The 18,602-nt window shown below is 39.0% G+C and overlaps 1 protein-coding gene across 1 annotated transcript; it reads right to left on the bottom strand.

Annotated features, from left to right (window-relative positions):
- Window positions 1-10,375: 10,375 nt before the first annotated feature.
- On the bottom strand, window positions 10,376-16,877 carry LOC147629075 (abscisic acid 8'-hydroxylase 3-like). Its single transcript, XM_086812946.1, has 10 exons — window positions 15,783-16,877; window positions 14,844-15,162; window positions 14,573-14,722; window positions 13,961-14,254; window positions 13,202-13,291; window positions 12,367-12,445; window positions 12,141-12,247; window positions 11,806-11,924; window positions 11,500-11,586; window positions 10,376-10,511 (listed from the first exon to the last, which is right to left on the bottom strand). Exons 1-10 carry the CDS (start codon window positions 16,085-16,087, stop codon window positions 10,442-10,444), a joined length of 1,620 nt encoding a protein of 539 aa, XP_086669072.1. The 5' UTR covers window positions 16,088-16,877; the 3' UTR covers window positions 10,376-10,441.
- Window positions 16,878-18,602: the final 1,725 nt, after the last annotated feature.

The raw sequence follows: 18,602 nt of genomic DNA, 5'->3' as shown, positions 1-18,602 counted from the left end.
GTGATGCATGTGTTATCGATTATGCATAGAGGGCTCTCATGCATATAGATCTTGGATATATCTACGCAAGGTGTGAGAGCTCTCATGCATAGAGAGTTTTCATGCATTGTGAGAGATCTTACATAAAGCTCTCAAGCGTGGATCTCTTCCATGAGAGATCCATGCATATAGATCTCATAAATATAGAGCTAACATTGTGTGTGATTCATTGTGAGAGCTCCCATGCATATAGATCGCAAATCTCATGCAAAGAGAGCTCTAATGCATATAGATCAGCTATTATCAAGTGCGAGTCATTGTGAGAGCTCTTATGCATAGAGGGCTGTCGTGTGCATATATATCTCATGCATAGAGGGTTATCATGCATAGAGGGCTGTCATGCATATATATCTCATGCATGAGAGCTCTTATGCATATCGATGAGCTCTCATGCATATAGAGTTATCATACATGAGATCTTATGGATCGAGCTCTCTTGTATTCTAAGAGGTCTCATGCATGAGATCCCTCTTGCATTGTAAGATCTCTCATGCATTAATAGCTCTCATATGCATAGATCTCTCATATCATGCATGAGAGCTATAGAGATTTTGGTCTTGCACTAGAGCTCTCATGCAAAGAGCTAGGTCTTACATTAAGAGCTCTCATACATAGAGCTCCCATGCATAGAGCTTGGTCTTGCATTAGAGCGTTCATTCATAGAGATAGGTATTACATTAAGATCTCTCATACATAGAGCTCGCATGCATAGAGCTATATCTTGCATTATTATAAGAGTTCCCATGGATAGATCTCATGTATAGAGTGAAAGAGCTCTCATGCATAGAGCTAGGTCTTGCATTCAAAGCTCTCATACATTGATCTCACATGCATAGAGTTAGATCTTGCATTATTATGAGAGCTCTCTTACATACATCTCATGCATAGAGCTATAATATCTTGCATTATTATAAGAGCTCCCATGGATAGATCTCATGTATAGAGTGAAAGAGCTCTCATGCATAGAGCTAAGTCTTGCATTAAGAGCTCTCATACATAGAGATCGCATGCATAGAGTTAGATCTTGCATTAATTATTATAAGAGCTCTCATACATAGAGCTATATCTTGCATTATTATAAGAGCTCCCATGGATAGATCTCATGTAAAAAGTAAAAGAGTTCTCATGCATAGTCTCAATGACATGCTTAGAGAGTAAGAGCATTAGGAGCTACATCTTGCATTATTATGAGAGCTCTCTTGCATAGATCTCATGCTTAGAGTGTAAGAGCAGGAAAGTACAATTTCAAGCAAGGAGAGGGGAGAAGCTATGCTATGAATAGAGGTATGATACTAGATGGATGGTTTTTCATTTCAAGTAATCTTGCACTAGTTTAAGTCATTTCAACTCCAGCTCTACCATGTGGTAGAGCTAGAATGCATTTTTCCAGCTCTACCATGTGGTAGAGCTAGAATGCATTTTTCCAGCTCTACCATGTGGTAGAGCATTCAAATTATCCCGCCCAATTTTAAATTCAAATTATCCCGCCCTTAAAGAATTTAAAATGGTCTTGCTATTTTTCAAGTTTTCCTTGACGTCCATGTCGTTTATGTAATACAAACCTACTTTCCCATCTTGTCATTGACAACTAGCACTTGGACATCACCGCATCTATTATCAAATTCAACGATACAACAAGGTACACATATTTTTGTCTCAATGCATATTAAATCATTATCTATGATTAGATTTAAAGTTTTAAACATGTCAGTTAAAAATCAGATCATACACATTGACATAGAGTAGAAAATAAAAGCATGCAAGAATTCAAAAACTCAGGAAATTATGGTTGAAGAGAAAAAACCTGATTCAGAAGAGAAAATCCAAGTATATGCTGGCTGCTCTCTCTTATTGCTGTAGAAGATGTGGCCTGCAACTATGCAATGTCTTGTATATGCTGCGTAGGAGAGTGGGCCTGCTCACAGCAATAAGAGACGCCTAATGAAAACCAAGCATGAGAGATTTATGGCCAGGGCCTGTTTATTGCCCTTTATGACCTACAATGCTCTTGCTAATGAAACTACTACTGTAACATTTTATCGTCTGATTCAGAAGAGAAAATAAAAAAATTAAAGTTTAAGAGACTTCCATATACCTGCTAGAATCCAGATTGCATGGCTGTGGAGGGACGGATAAGCTTAGATAGATTATAACCCCAGTGCTGGCAGGTGTGCATAATGCTAGGCATCCTTTGATTTGGAGGTAAAGAGTAGTTGCTAGGTAAGAGCAAGGTGGAGCTGCTGAAGGGGCGAGTGGCTGCAGAGAGATAAGAGCAAGGTGGAGCTGCTGAAGGGGCGAGTGGCTGCAGAGAAGAGCCGCCCACAGAGAAGCACGCCACGCTAGGTAGTAAGAGCAGCAAACGCTGCAGAGAGAGCCGCCCAGAGAGAAGCAGGCCAGACAAACGTGCGCCCAGTAGCTTGTGTTGATGGAGGGCCACGAAAGTGCGCCCCGCAGAGGATAGAGAGCCGCCCAGAACAGAACCCGCAGTATGAGAGCCGTTCGCAGAGAGAGCGCCGCCGGATACGTTTAGGGGAGAGCGCCATCCGGATACGTTTAGGGTTGAGGAGGATAAGTCTAAATTCAAGATTTTCATAAAATTAGCGTTGGTATATAAAATTAGCATTCAATTTGGTAACATACCAAATTTGAAGTTACAAAATTTTGGTAATTTTCTAGATCTTAAAGTTTCCAAAGATCTCTTCATTTCTCCATACATTTGGGATTAGGCCATCCCATCATGTACACAATTTTGAAATAAAAAATCAAGAGCAAAGATAATTTCATATAATTCTTTTTTTGCTCTTGGATTTACTTAAATTATGAAGATCAATTATTACGAATTTATCTTGACAAATAACCTTGTTTTATCTTTTGAACATGCAATGGCTGTGCAAAATCAATATTGAGGTCCCCGGCTCTTGACGCCTAATCCATAGTTTCATACTAGACTCATCTATGCTCCTTATGCATCCATACACACGTGTGCGCGCATAGCGGACCGACATAGCTCGGGAGTAGATGTTGTATGAGTTTCAAAAAATTAAAGCTATTTCTATCAGTTATTGAGAGAACTGAGAGAACTTGGAAAAAAGAGCAAGATATTATAGTGATTTCTACTTGGTGAACCTTAAGTTATCAATTTGAGCCTTGTTAAGCATGCATCATATAGGCTTATGGAAAAACCGTAATGGTAATTTTTTATAAAAGGTGATTTCTATAATTGATTTAGTGAACCTGGAGCTCCGATTGAAACTAGATAAGTTTAAGAAGGCGAGGGTTAATTTATTTTTTTGGGATTTATGCTCGTAGGCACTTATTCCAACTCACCGTGCCTATAGGCACTTATTCCAACTCACGGGTTGCAAAAAAGGGTTGTGATAATCCTTGTAAAGCATAGGAATAGTTATAACAATAAGGTGAGGCTTGTGTCGAATATGATGTTTTTGAGGTCATGTGTTGGGCATGGGTCAAGTTGATACGTGGCCCCATCTCACCTTCTAAATCTAGAACCACCAACAAATTTATGCTTATGTGTATTAATTGATGATCAAGAGCCTCAGGTTAACAGGTATTGAGACTGAACATTGCCCTAGTTTTGATCATTATTTGGCATAGATATTTATAACTTCTTTAACTTACCTTTTTCAAGCCTCGTTAGGTCTTTTTTTAATTGTAATGTGAAAAGACCCTAGTGTTTATAGAAGTGGCACGTGTGGGAATGGCCCCTTGACTGGACGGATGGGAGAGAGAGGCGAGCGATGGGCCGTGAAGCGCTTATTTAAATAGGATTAAAGCTATATTTAAATATGTAGGTTAACTATAGTAACTTAAAGCATGTTTATAGTTTACAATTATACTTTACTTATTTATAGACTTTATATAGCTATATAAATCAAACCTATAATTTATATATAAACCCATATAATTTAAGTTTATAAATAACCTATTTTTAGGAGTAATGGAGTCTGACCTTTTTTCTAGATCCTTGGTTCTCATTTTGTGAAGTAGGTCTCTTCTTGGAGTAATTAGTTTTATTGATCTGCATTAGCTCCACCACATGGCAGAGCTAGACCTCAAATAATTCTAGCTCTATGATGTGGTCTAGGTAGAATAAAGCTCTACCACGTGGTAGAGCAAGATCAAATGCAATTCTTGCTCTACCACGTGGTAGAGCAAGATCAAATGCAATTCTAGCTCCTTGGTTCTTGTCATGTGAAGTAGGTCTCTCTTGGAGTAATTGGTTTTGTTAATCTGCATAGTACACAGTTAGATCGATGCATTCTAGCTCCACCACATGGTAGAGCTAGATCGATGCATTCTAGCTCCACCACATGGTAGAGCTAGACCTTAAATGCAATTCTAGCTCCACCACATGGTAGAGCTAGACCTCAAAGTATTTGATCTAGCTCTGCCACGTGGTAGAGCTGTATTCTACCTAGACCACATTGTAGAACTTTAAGGTCTAGCTCTACCATGTAGTGGAGTTAGAATGCATCAATCTAGCTGTACCATAAACCACATTGTAGAGCTAGAATGCCTAGAGGTCTAGCTCTACCATGTGGTGGAGCTAGAATACATTGAACTAGCTATACTATCTGGTAACTATATCATGTGGTGGAGCTAGAATGCATCTATGTAACTATATCATGTAACAGAGCTAGAGTTCATTGATCTAGCTCTACCATGTGGTAGAGCTATATCAAAATAATCTATCTAGACACCATGGTATCGCTAGAATGCTTTGAAGTCTAACTCCACCACATAGTAGAGATAGTCTTTAATGGGTTCTATCTCTACCATATGATAGAGCTAGTTCTAGCTCGACCACATGGTAGAGCTATACTTCATGGTAGAGTCTGATGTACATTTCAATCTAAAAAAAATTGCTTGCTAGATTTGATTACTAGTTTAACAAGTCCAACATGATTATGTGCAAGATGGATTTCTAATCTGGAGGGAGGGTCTACATGATGTTGAACAATGATTCTGTTGGTATTGGCTGCGTGTGTAGAATTGATCCAAATTCCACTTGTAGTGGAACAAAGATTGGTCAAGGAAATGTGTCATTACTTGTGGAGGAATGCTTGAAGGATGTGGAACTACCATTCCCTACTATGGATACCATTTATCTAAAAAATGCATTATGGAGTAATGTTCGTTGGCCAAAAATGCTTTTAAGGCCTTTCACAAGGGAGCTGGAATTTGGAGAGTGGAGTGAAAGATGTAGTGATGCAGATCAAGAAGAGTCTGTGGAACCTCCAATTATAGATGCAATACCGATAACATCTCCAGAACTTGACATGCAAATCCGACAATCTTGGAAGAATGAGATGGTTCTTCTAAAGGATGAGAGCATGGTGCAAACTATCAATCAAGGGACTATCTTATATGTGTTTCCATTTGAATGTGTCAACTTTCAACAACTTGGTGATGATTGTGTGGGTGTGGCTATTGAAAGTGCAAATGTATTTCAAACTATGCCGCAAGTGGATAGTATCACCCTAGTTAAATGGCCTATTAAACAGCTGACAATGCTGGATGGGAGCCCATTGCAACGCTATGTTCCGCTTAATGGCATGCATGTTGAACATGCTGATGTATGTAATGAGGATAATGATGGAGATGTAACTAATGAGGCTATTGTTGCCCAAACCTCTGCAAAAAGACGCTACACTTTCATAAACAGGATTCCAAAGTAGAAACCACAACCAGCTTTTGCATTATATATGTCACGTGAATCAGCTCAAAGGATTTCATCCATTGATTGTTGTGCAAAAAAATGTTGTCAGCTAATTGATCGTGATGTACTAATGAGGATACGACAAGACTTTTGGGGACAATCTCAGGAGTCTCGTACAAATTATGTATATGATGTGCTTTCTACAGCTTGGCATCGTGATTCAGCTCAAAAAATTAAATATGAATTTAGGTTAAATGGGGTGATTGTTTGTTGCAGAGCATGGTATGAGATGCATGGTATACCAAAGACATCCTTTTACCGTTACAGGGAAAAGTTTGAGTCCGGTGTGTGTCAATATCTGCATGGAAACACAGGGGTATTGAAGAGAGGCCTACAACATGCTAGTGAGGCAAGAGCACTACTTGATGAATTTGTGAACATGAACTCCGAGCCTGCGCCACACAAAAGTAGAATAATGCTAGATGGCTCAAGGGAAACCAGGTTGTCGATTCCATCAATATTCAAGCAAGTTGACATTTTAAATGAAATCAACGCAACACTTGAGCAGTTGGGACATGAGAAGAGGCTATCAAAGTCATCGTTTAGTAGAATTTGGAATAAAGAATACCCACAAGTGTCCCTAACAAAGGCAAGTGAGTTCTCCAAGTGCACCTTGTGTAGTGGTCTCAAGGCAAAACTAGAAGCCAAACCTAGTCTAGAAGAAAGAGCAAGGCTCCTCAGTGAAAGAGATATTCACATGCGACAACAACAAAGTTGCAGGAGCTTATACTATGCATGGCGCATATTTTCGGAAACCCAACCACAAAAGTATGTATGCATCATCCATGACAAGATGGATCAAAAGAAAACAGCCATTCCCAGACTACGGGTCCTTCCCAAGGGTGTGGATTCGGGATATAATTTACCAATTGCATTGATTGGTATGATCACTCATGGCCATGCAGAAGGTCATTATGGACACTTTATTTTGAATGGTTTATGGCCATCTGATCCCAATCTAACAATTGGCTCAATTGCAAGTTGTTTACATAACTTAGAGAGGATGGATAAGCATCCTCTTGGTGATCTAGTAACAAATGGGCTTCCAAGGAGCAATGTTTCACTTCTACATGCTTTAAATTCAAGGACAGCTTTAGACAACCACAATATGAGTGATGGTAAAGATCCCATTGTTGAACCATGTATAAATCAGGGAGACACAATGAATTGGGTTTCCTCATTTTGCAAGTTACCAGAAAACTTGTTGCTACAACTAGATAATTGTGCTGGAGAAAATAAAAATCGGTACTTATTTGCCTATTTGTCATTGCTTGTTGCACGGGGTGCTTTCAAAACTGTACAGTTGGGATTTCTAATGGTCGGACATACACATGAGGATATAGATGCCATGTTTAGCAGGTTTTCAGAGAAATTAAGAGTGGGACAAACCTTTACTTTACCACATTTGATGGATACTTTAAGAACCAGCTCAACTTCTTCTCCAGCTCCCTTCTTGCTTACAGAGGTCCCTGACTTCAAGGCATATTGTGATGGCTACATTTGTGATGGGCAAGAAGCACTTATAGGTCACTCCAAACCACTTCTATTCAGGTTCTTCATGCAAGGAGACACACCGGTAATGCAATTTAAGGCACATGTAGCTATTCGTAATTGGAGTGGAAGTATCCGTCTTTGGAAGACAGACAGTGAAGGTAAACCAAGGTTACCAAAAGGAGATCCACCTCTACTACCAATGGCCGAGCATATAAAGATGCATGCAGAAGTAATATCAGGATTGAAGGGTTACATAAAATTTTGGCAGAATCTAAGTAATGGTTCATTTGTGCCAAGATATTATAGGCCCGTCATAGATTATTGGAGTAATGTAATCGAAGAGCTTGGAAAACCAATACAATCAGAGGCAAGAAAGTACATAAATTTTTGGCCAAAATCTGAAGGGTCCCATCAATTAGATGATATGAATGTTGAACAATTGCAGGCACAAAGATTCTTAGGTATTGAAGAACATAATGATCATTATTGTGGGCTTGCACGGGATAAACCAAGGGAGGCATTTAACCCTATGCTACATGTTCAGCAAGGACACTTTGTTATGCTGCACCCAGATGACACAAACATCTATCCAGTTTGGCTTGCTATGGCTGAATCGGATATTGATGATGAGCCTACATCACCAAATTACAAGAAACTCTTGATTCAATATTGGGGACCTTGTGCAAGGAAGAAAGGTTTGACAGATACTCAAGCTTATGCTGATTGTTGGAAGGGATATTGGCAAATTAATGAGGCAGAACAACAAGTATGGGAAAATGCTGATGCAATTCTTTGGTCGTGGAGACCAAGGAATCCACCACCATACAAAAGAATCAAGATACCAGAAAAGGAAGCCCGTAAAGCAAAAGCATGCTTAGGCTTGGCCTGTGAGGATGAAGCTCATATTGATGGTTCCTTCAATGAGGAGTAGCATTTGTAGATGCAATATTGACAATGTGGATTTTTAGGTTATAACTCTAATATCCAAATGAGATGTACTTTTGTACTATCATCTTTTAAATTACTTTTTATTTTCACTTATTGAATGAAATTTTTCTTTGTGCCTCCTACATTTTTTTGATATAATAATGTTTCTATCTTATTTGTTCAATTGTTTCATAAATTTTGTGCAGTGTACAACTCAATTGGTGCAGGTCCTTGTTGCAAAGAAACAAATACCACTTTCTTATTAATGGTGTTTATCAACACCACCTTTCTACATGATTATCAACACCACCTTTCTACATGATTATCAACACCACCTTTCTACATGATTAGAAAGGTGGTGTTTATCAACACCACCTTTCTACATGATTATCAAACTCCTTTCAAAATATGTTTATGCACAAATACTAATTATACCACTTTTTTGGTTCGAACAGTGATTATCTCAACACTACCTTCCTCCATTCTATATTAAGAAATTCCACAATAACTATTCCCACATTAAGTGGGGAATTCCCATAATACATGAAACCTCTCAATTTCAAAATTCCCATAATGCGAGATTTTTCCCATAATACCTAATACGGTCTTTAGGGTGATTGATCATTAGCTCTATGTCCTTCTTAGTATAGAGCCGTTCCTCAACTTCTACAGTCAAGTTGGCTATGTTACCCTCTTCTTCTCTGGTTGTAACCCCTTCCTCCATTTTGGATTCCTCATTATGGGTTCCAGGTTTGGAATATCCCCATCTCCTCTACCTATAGCAATTTCAGATTCCTTTCCTCGTGATTGGAGATGGTTAACATTATCTGTCTCCTTTCTCTCAGCTCTTGTCCTACGAGTATCAAGCTCTCAACTTCTACCGTCAAGTTGGCTATGTTACCCTCTTCTTCTTTGGTTGTAACCCCTTCCTCCATTCTGGATTCCTCATTGATGGATTCCAGGTTTGAAATATCCCCATCGCCTCTACCTATATCAATTTCAAATTCCTTTCCTCGTGATTGGAGATGGTTAACATTATCTGTTTCCTTTCTCTCAGCTCTTGTCCTACGAGTATCAAGCTCTTGTTTTCTTAAGCTCAATTCTCGGAGTTGTCGTTCCACCTCACTTCGTTGGAAGTCCAGTTCCATTTCCTTGGTGGTGGGAAAGAATATTTCACCCATCCTAACTGCACTTTCCATATCTCGTCTAATTCGAGGGGTTCCAGTATTTGACAGCCTAGAATTCAACGTCTGGAATGGCCCTTCTTGTCTTGGACCGAGTCCAGCACTAGTTGACGGACCCATGCCCGCCCCCTGCAGATTGCATTTCTTCATCATGACTGGTTTTGAGACCAAAAAATCCCTAGGCTATATCAATGATCCAACTGGACTTAGTTGGAGAGTGTTGTTTGTCACCTTCCCCAAACCCAGTGTATTGTTCCATGGATTCCTCACTACTGGTTTCTGCGGTGGTTAAGTTTCTCAAGAAACTTAAGTGTGTGCTTGCAGATTGTCTCGATCCCACACTTCTTTGTGATAGGAAGTTCTTGGATGATTTGATGCACTATCGTCAGGCGTAAGATCATCTCCGATGAGTTTTCCAGATCTTAAGTGCATGTATGTATGATTTGATAAGATAGTATCCAACCCAAATTGAATCAATTCCTGGTTCTATCGCTCTATTCAGGAGGCGTGAATTAGCAGAGAATATTTCACGTTATGAAATAACAGGACTTAGCTCACGCCGTGAAAATATGGTTTACGTCGTGAAACATTAGTGTTTCATGCCGTGAACTTCTTATAATATGCCAGATTATTTTTGGGCTAAAGTAGTAGCACTATTATTTACATTATGAACATGACCCCTAGTGGGTTTTAATCAAGGAACCTAATGTTTGTGCCCCCTTTTTTGCTTGGAAAATGTGCTACTCAACTGTAAGGTCCATTATTTCCATTGTTCATAGGATCAAGATGTAGATGGAACATGAACATAGTTATTGTACAACTTGCATGTCATGAAGTGCCACCAAAGTCTTTTTTCACTTTAGGATTATTTTTCTAACTTATTAAACAAAAAATATTTAGGGATATTTGTTTGATGGGTTGAGGATATATGATGAGGGTGTTCATTAAGGTTGGATACACATAGAAGTCAATGAAATGCATAACAAGAAAGCTCCAAAATCAATTAAGAGTCAAGCTCCATCACAAAGAGTAATGATAGTGATCAAATCAATTCAAATCAGTGAAGTTGTAGTTTACTATTAGATTTTTCCATTTTCCATCCATTTTCAAGTTCTCGGCTCTTTCCCCTGTAGCATTATCAAAGACAAAAAGAAACATAAGTTTTTTTAAAACAAAATCCTCCATACTTGAGGCTATCTGCTTGTGTTTGATTTTTCCTTAAGCTATAAATGCTTATAAAAAATTCATTTATAGAAATACTTTTAGTGGTGGATGCTTTTAAGTTTATCGAGATTTCTTCACAACTATTGTAGTTTTAGTTTTAATGATCACTTGGGGTCTTAAGTCAGAGTTATTCCATGTTAAGTGGAGGACCTATTTTTTAGGCTTATAAGAAGGGTTGTAGTTAATTTGTGCACATGTATCCATAACAAGGCAATTTGTGTTAATTTGTGTGGGTTGTAGTTAACTTGTGTACATGTATCTAACAAAGCAATCTCTCTCTGTCTCCCTCTCCAGCTCTCTCTGTCTCGCTCTCTCTGTCTCTGTCTCTGTCTCTGTCTCTCTCTCTCTCTCTCTCTCTCTCTCTCTCTCTCTCACACACACACACACACACACACACACACACACACACACACACACACACACACACACACACACACAAAGCAAGAAATATCTAAAGTCTTTTTTCTCTTGTAATATTGATCCCTTAATCATCTTTTGTAGGGAATGTTAAATTGATTTTAACACTTATTTTTATAGATTTTGGCTTGTAAAAACTTAGTAGATGGCTTCTTGATTTTCTTTGCCGAGATTTGTTTAATATGCATACCTTGATTTGGAGACACTACTATCTTAATATAAGGCATAACGTATGCTAAAATATAATCTCTGACCCCTTTAAATATGAGGCTATATAAAATGAGGGAACTCAATTTTAGATACCTTTATTTGGAAACACTACTATCTTAATATAAGGGATAACATATGCCAAAATATACTCAATTATCCCTTTGAATATGAGGCTATATAAACTTAATCTATTGATATATTATAAAATAATACTCAAAGTCAAAGAACCTCTTATATTTTTCCTAAGAAGTTTGATTAGAGTACCTGCGCTTGACATGGATAGGAAACCCTCCTTTAGGAACATGAATTGGTATAAATTCTGAACCATCTTCACGTCCATGTTGTTCCCAACTATGAAAAAAGCATCAATGTTAAATACTTCCGAATGGTAACAAACTTTCATCATACTTTAGTTATACTTTTGTTTTGAATAACATTATAAACTACATGGCAACATACAATATGATGCGACACAATAATTATCATCAAACTATTAAGCTCCTTGTTTCTAATCCATGAATAGAGCCTTCACACAAGGCAACATCCTATTAATGCAAATGCACTACATACCTGTATTTTAATACAAGGTGGTGAATAAACACAAGCAATTGCAAGTGAAGCAACTCTCGCCCCATGCACACGTGAGGGCCACTTCCAAATGGTGTAAAACTAAAGAGCTTAGGTTGTACCTAGAGTTAATTAGATCTAGGTATTAGTATAAATGAGCAATAATATAGTTTGGAATTATTAAACTTTAGCTTGATGATCTTGTAAAGTGCATATGCACACAACTAGGGGGAACTTTTTTTTTTTGGGTTTGTGTTGGGGGAGGCGGGTTAATCTCTATGCCAAATAAATGCATTTTTTTTTGCATTGCAAAATTATTCTGTTTCCAGTGGACCCACCCTGAATCTTGATGAATCAAACTCTTGGGGTTGTGGAAAGTACTCTGAATTCATATGGTAAGCAGCATGTGCTACTATTACACGCCAACCTCTAGGAAAAACAATTCCTGGTGTATTCAAGCATAAAGCAGTTACTTAATTTCAAAAGATTTTTTTTAAGTACTTGTTTTTGAGATTTTACAAAAGACTTGTACATAGTTGATGAAATGCATGTTGTATATATCACCTTTGTAAGGGACATCCTCTATGGCCTCCCTATAAGAGAACTCAACTACATTGGCTATGCGTAGAGTTTCTTTTATCACCTATAACATTGCAAATGGAACTATATATTTAGAAATCTCCATGATGCAAAGATGCATTAGGAAGTGAATGGGGTCTTCTTGGGCCCTTTAATTTGCCCAAGCCTAATCAAGGTGATTAAGGAATAGCCAAATGGGGGGTTGCCATGTGGACTGAAATGTTGGGTTTTTAAGAGAGGTGTAAGAGTGGTCAAAGGGTGCACTTTTTCCCCAAAAAGGGGGAGGGGCAATTTTACAATTTTCGGACCTCCATAACTTCTACATACAAGCTCCGATTTGAGCGGAGATTACAGATCCGTGATCTACGCATCAAGAGCTTTCCATAGATATGTTACATGATATGGTTTTATCTGCTAGATTTTAAATTCCATTTTCCCTCCAAAATTCAAATTCGAATAAAGTAGCCGTTGTGAAGCTTCTAATTAGAAAACGTTTCTTCTTAAGAGAAAAGGTTTGACTCCCTTAAACTGCCAAATAAAAGGGCCCAAGAAGCCTTCCATTGAGGTCCTAATGTCTAGTCTCCTAATGTGTTAGAATTCATACTGAAAATTATTATTGATGGATTATATAATAAGAAATATAAGTCCACTCTATTGAGATTCAATCGTAAAATAGAAACATAAAGCCATTCCTATGAGATTCAATCTAAAAATTGAAATATAAGGCCAGTCTAATGAGATTAAAATCTAAAAATAGAAAAATTACATCCTATTAATAAACTAATTCAAACTAGTGTTTAAAATTATATCTAGTTCTTACCCGAATGGAGAGTTGCATTTGCTCTTTTATGTCATACCATTTGATATTCTCATCGAAGCTTTTCTTCCCACTGATCATCTCATGCTCTGCCTGGGTAAATGAAGAGGTAGCTATGCAATGTTAGGTGAAATCTCTATCAAGTAAGGACTTCGCTTGGCCTTTGATTCCTTGCTTTATTTGAGCAAAAGTGCATCCAATTATGGCATGCAGACTACACGTTCTGAATGATGTTGTAAAATAACGAATTAGAAATACTCTCAGAGGGTGCCCACAAGTTCTAGCCCGAGTAGTAATGCTCTAGCCTATTCACAAACAGGCCCGGAGTTCCAAATCTCGGTCATTTATAATAGTATAATTAATGTCACACGAGAAAAGAAGTACTCGTGAGGCGGTCATCTAAGGATGTGCAAGCATACTATGTTATTGAAAAAAGTCAAAACACAGAAATAAGCTTACATAAGTGGTATTTTAGTGTGTGAATAAAAGGATATCCCTAAGCTCACATAAAGACTAGAAGTGACTATGAGGGCTCAAGGTTCATACATAAGGGGTTTTATGAGCACATGTGTGCTATGTGGATCCCCTTGAGTAAATACTTGTCACGTGCAAATGTTCACACGTTTGGCTAACCCAGTTTTTTCTAGTAAAACAAGTTTATAATGCTGTATGAGGGGGTTAGCATACGTGTGGAAAGCCCTTAACATACGTGTGGGCAAGGTAAAAAAAAGTAGTAGGAATACTAGTAGGTGTCGAGAATACTTGGATCCTGGCAAGGAGGTCGCGATGGTCGGTGAGGATTTTGATGGTCCAGCAGAGGGCGGCGGCGGCGGCGTCGTAGGCTGTGTAGAGGAAGGTGAGGATGTTGTCGTGGATCTCCTCCGCCCTCAGCCTGCTCCCGTTCTCGTCCTCCAGCGTCATCATCAGCCCCAGAATGTCCCCGCCTGCATAATACTGACTATTATTGTTATGCACGCTCCCGCTGCAGCTCCCATCCTGCAAGCTCCTGAAGCTCATGATCTTGTCTAACAGCGCGCACGCCTTCTTCCTGCTCTCCTGCACCCATTATCCGAGAACCAACTTTGCATATTGGGTCATTAATGATGTTTAGCTTCCTTAATTAGTGTCTTGTCTACCTTAATCAGATAACTTTTACCGCCGTTTTAAAGCTTAATGATGGTGTACTGGAAGTGGAGATCTAGCGCCTGCAAGTTTATCTCCTGTGTTTCTAATTACTATGTTTATCTTAATCAACAGTTGATCACCTTAACTTCCTTGTAGTATTTATCGCTGATGGGCAAGGAGGTTGTTTCTGATTACTATGTTTAGCTTAATCAACAATTGATCACCTTAAATTGATCAACAATTAATCACCTTAATTGCCTTGTAGTAATTAGTCCCTGGAACGTTGATGGGCAAGGAGCTCACTCCCCTTATTAAGTGTTCACACGCTCTTGTTAGCTCTTCCTTCTCATGCTGGGGTGCAGCTCCAATCACAAACTCCATGGCCACCTTGAACACGTACTGATCATAGCTTACAAGTAACATAATTAACCATTGCAAAATCACAAATCAAGTCTTAATCTTGTATTTAAGACTCTCCTCATCATGCCAACATCAATCAGATTGGGCACTAAAACAAAACCTTCTTAGCCTCCTCTAGAGTGTTGACTGTCTTTCCATCCCAGTGCTTGAGGATGTCAATGGCTATGGCTTCGACGACAGGAATGGATCTCTCTAGAGATTCTGGGAGCAAGGGGCCATGCAAGATCTTCCTGAAGTTGGCATGGACCTTCTCATGCTGGTATCCAAAGAAGTTAGGACCCAGCAGCTTCTCAATCATGGGCAGACCTCTCTGCCTGAAGGAGCATGCCTGGTCCACCATCACGAACCTAGCTGCGTCCGGGCCTGCCACCACAATGGAGGGGTGCCCAAATAGATGGGTCTTGAACACATCCCCATACCTGGCCATCATCCATCATCAAACTTTTAATTCAAGATATTATGCCATTATATCCACATGTGCATTTTAATGGTTTTCAATGCCCACATGTTATCACCATCAAGAACCATATTAGGGTTTTCATGCATTATAGGCACTGGATTAAGACTCTTATGTGTGGCAGAAGCAGAAGAAAAGCACATTTTCAAGTTCTTTAAGTTGAATGATCAGTTTAAACTATTGACAACTGCTCTTGAATATTGATCTCACAACCTAGTATTCAGTGAAGGTTATGATTGAGTGAATAGATGGTTAGGATGAGGAAGTAAGCCTTGTGGTGATTATCTCAAAGCTATTGACATCTTAATTTAGCTTACTGATGATGGTCTCTCATGACTCTTGTCTGAATGTTAATTATAAAGAGTAATAGCTTATGATTGGGTAGCTAATCAAGAGTTTAATGATGAAGAGGAAGATGATGAGTGGTTGTCATGTTAAGCTTCAATTACGTAAGAAGATATGGTTGGGTAGGAGCTTATAATTGAGAAGAGGTTGATGAGGGATTAAGCTAATAAAGCAGGATGAGGGTTGAAAGGGTGACATTAAGGTTAGTGATGGTAATGGTGAGCGAGTGAATCTTACAGTTGTTGTCGGGATGCCCAGAACTTGAGGCGCTGGGATTTGAGGGTGAGGGACTCTCCGAGGCAGGGCAAGCCCATGGAGCCAGGGGGCAAGGGCAGCCCTCTCATGTGGCGCCCACCACGGGCACCACCACCACCCCCACCACCACCACCACCCCCACCAGCATAATCGTAGGCTCTCATCACCACCCTCTTGAGGAAGGGCAACGCCATCACCATCATGCATGCAGCCGCTGTAGCCACCCACACCACCTCCGATTCTCCCGACCCCTTAATCAGCATATCATAATAATAATTGCCCATCATCCAATTACCAATCAACCCACTAATTACCCCTCCTAATCACGAACTAAGGAACCCAAAAATGTCCATCACTCCTTAATCTCTGCCTTTTCACCAGTTAACCCATCTCAAGCTGCAGTGCCTTTCCACCTGCTGTAATTAAACCACCTTACCCTGATGGCGTGTATAGCACTAGTTAATCCAACTTTATTGATCTTATTGATGATAATACCTGTCCACTTTAATCCACAAATTCATTATCCCTCCGTCTACCTTAAACCGAACAGTACCGCTACTTAATCCAGACCTAATTTCTACCTAACCACCGATTTATCACACGTTGATTCACCGTTTTATCTGCGTTGTCGTCGGTTAATAATCTCTACCACTAGTATTCACATTACAACTTCACCCCACTCTATCTTTATCCAGAATTCGATAATCTGCACCCAGATTAAGGTTGCTCCAGCTGATCTGCCAGCCCTAATCTCTTTTATGGTCGCCTTGTGCGGCCGGATCAACCCAACCCTCTAGCTAACCTGCATAGTACCACGATAAATACCTGCACGCTGATCTTTGATTTACAGCTAATTAGCACCCAAAATAGGGCCTTGATCCTCGCAACACCAACCAATATTTCGTATATTTCGTGCTCATTGATCGATAAACCTGTAGCTACTTTGCACCCACATCAAGCCTCAGTCACTTGGAGATCGTGCAGGCTGGGTACCGACATCATTTTGTTCCTTAATTTGAAAACGGTCCTGCTTTAACAGCATGATTATTGAGCGGGTTAATCGAAATTAAGCAAGGATTTACGATGAATCAATCAGTCATTTGTGGATGATTATTCAGTCGCACGATGTGTTATCTCTTCGAACTCGCACGTGCATGCTGGCGGCGGGGCACGACCTTTGGAACACTTCCGTCAACCGCATTGTGCGATCGCAGCCGTCCGTGAGCGAACCGACGTGGATTTCAAACCATTTGAGCTACAAAGCAATAAGATTTAAATCTAATTTTAAAGATTGTGGGAATTAATATATACTCTTGCGATATCACTTGAAATCTTTAAGTGAAAATAAAAAATGAACAACTTCATTGATATTTTCAAATCTCAAGCACTGATTATAAAACTAGATCACAGTTACTTTAAAATTTCTTCATGAAAATTTTATTTAAATATTCATCATCGATATGCAGCTTGAAAATAGAATATAAGGAGCTCTAAATATATATCCAATGAAATTCACAAGCCATATCTCAAGGTGACATCTCCACATTCTCTAGACTCAAGCAATCCATGTATTCATTACCCAATCTAACTTTTGCATTCTTAACACATGCACCTCCGGTGAGTCGATTGTTGACCGGCGTAAAGCACTCTACACACGTGTTTGCATCTATGACACATACACATGTACATAGAATATATACACACGCACATAAAACACACACACACACACAACATAGACACACGTCGAACATGCACATGCACATATAGAATACGCTTGTACATAGCATATGCATGCACACACACGTGTACACATATACATAGGCATATGTACACACGTCCATGCATAATAGGTGAGTGCGTGCACACATGCCATTTTTTGAGGTCTTAAATATGCATCCGAAGAGTTGCCACATTATAGATGCCTCAAATGTTTTAAACTTGTATCCATCATACAAAATAACATACCTAAGATACATAAAAGCATATTAAACACCATGTCATGTTTGGGATAGAAATCCCAATAAGATATATATATATATATATATATATATATATATATATATATGATCCGCGTGCATGGATTTTTTTATGCACTTTAAAAGTAACCCTATGACTTTTTCATTGGTGGCACACCAATGTGGCATAATTGTGTGATTGAGTGATAGTTACACAGCATCACATCACCCATTACATAGATGAGGCTTGTGACAGATAGATAGAATCTTTGGGGCAAAGGAAAAACACTCAAGGATTCACATTTAGAAATAGAAAGTTTGTTCATCCTATATGTGAAAAAAAGCCAAGTGTTCATTAAGGGATTGCACCACAATACAATAGAATGCAAACACATGTTCTAACCCCTAGGGCTGGATAAATGGTAATTAATGTTTCCCATGTACCCAGGATGTCGAAATAAAATTTAGGTTCAAAAAAGGTAGGTGCTATCCATTACATTGTATGAGCCTTTTAGAGTCCCTCTATCTATAGAGGACAACATTGGTTTTAGTGGCTTCTAAGGATGGTTTATGTGCTTGTGTTATTGAGGCCAAGGGCTTTATAATGCTAGCATTTTTTTGTAGCCACAAGTCCTTGGTGATCCTCATGCCAATTATGGAAACCAGCTGTTCTGCACAACTTTTCAAACAAGCCATTGATCCATGCGAGTTGCGAAACTAGTTGTTTTGCAACTTTGCAACCACAACCACTCATATTCTCCATTTTTGTTAAAGTTGGAATTTGGAGATCCACGACAGTGGGTTCTCTGCACATTAGGGGTTTGATCCCCCATCTTTGAGATGGAGT

This window comes from Cibotium barometz, chromosome 18 (genome assembly GCF_041138505.1).
Source record: "Cibotium barometz isolate CiBa-2024 chromosome 18, ASM4113850v1, whole genome shotgun sequence".
Classification (NCBI taxonomy): domain Eukaryota; kingdom Viridiplantae; phylum Streptophyta; class Polypodiopsida; order Cyatheales; family Cibotiaceae; genus Cibotium; species Cibotium barometz.
Note: the sequence above shows the minus strand (reverse complement) of the source record. Positions and strands in the feature narration are given on the sequence as shown.

Coding starts and splice junctions, on each gene's coding strand:
- LOC147629075 (XM_086812946.1), bottom strand. CDS start 16,087: ATGATGGGCAATTATTATTATGATATGCTGATTAAGGGGTCGGGAGAA. Junction 12,248..12,366: donor AGAGGATGTCCCTTACAAAG/GTGATATATACA, acceptor TGAATACACCAG/GAATTGTTTTTCCTAGAGGT. Junction 11,587..11,805: donor CACCTTGTATTAAAATACAG/GTATGTAGTGCA, acceptor CTTTTTTCATAG/TTGGGAACAACATGGACGTG.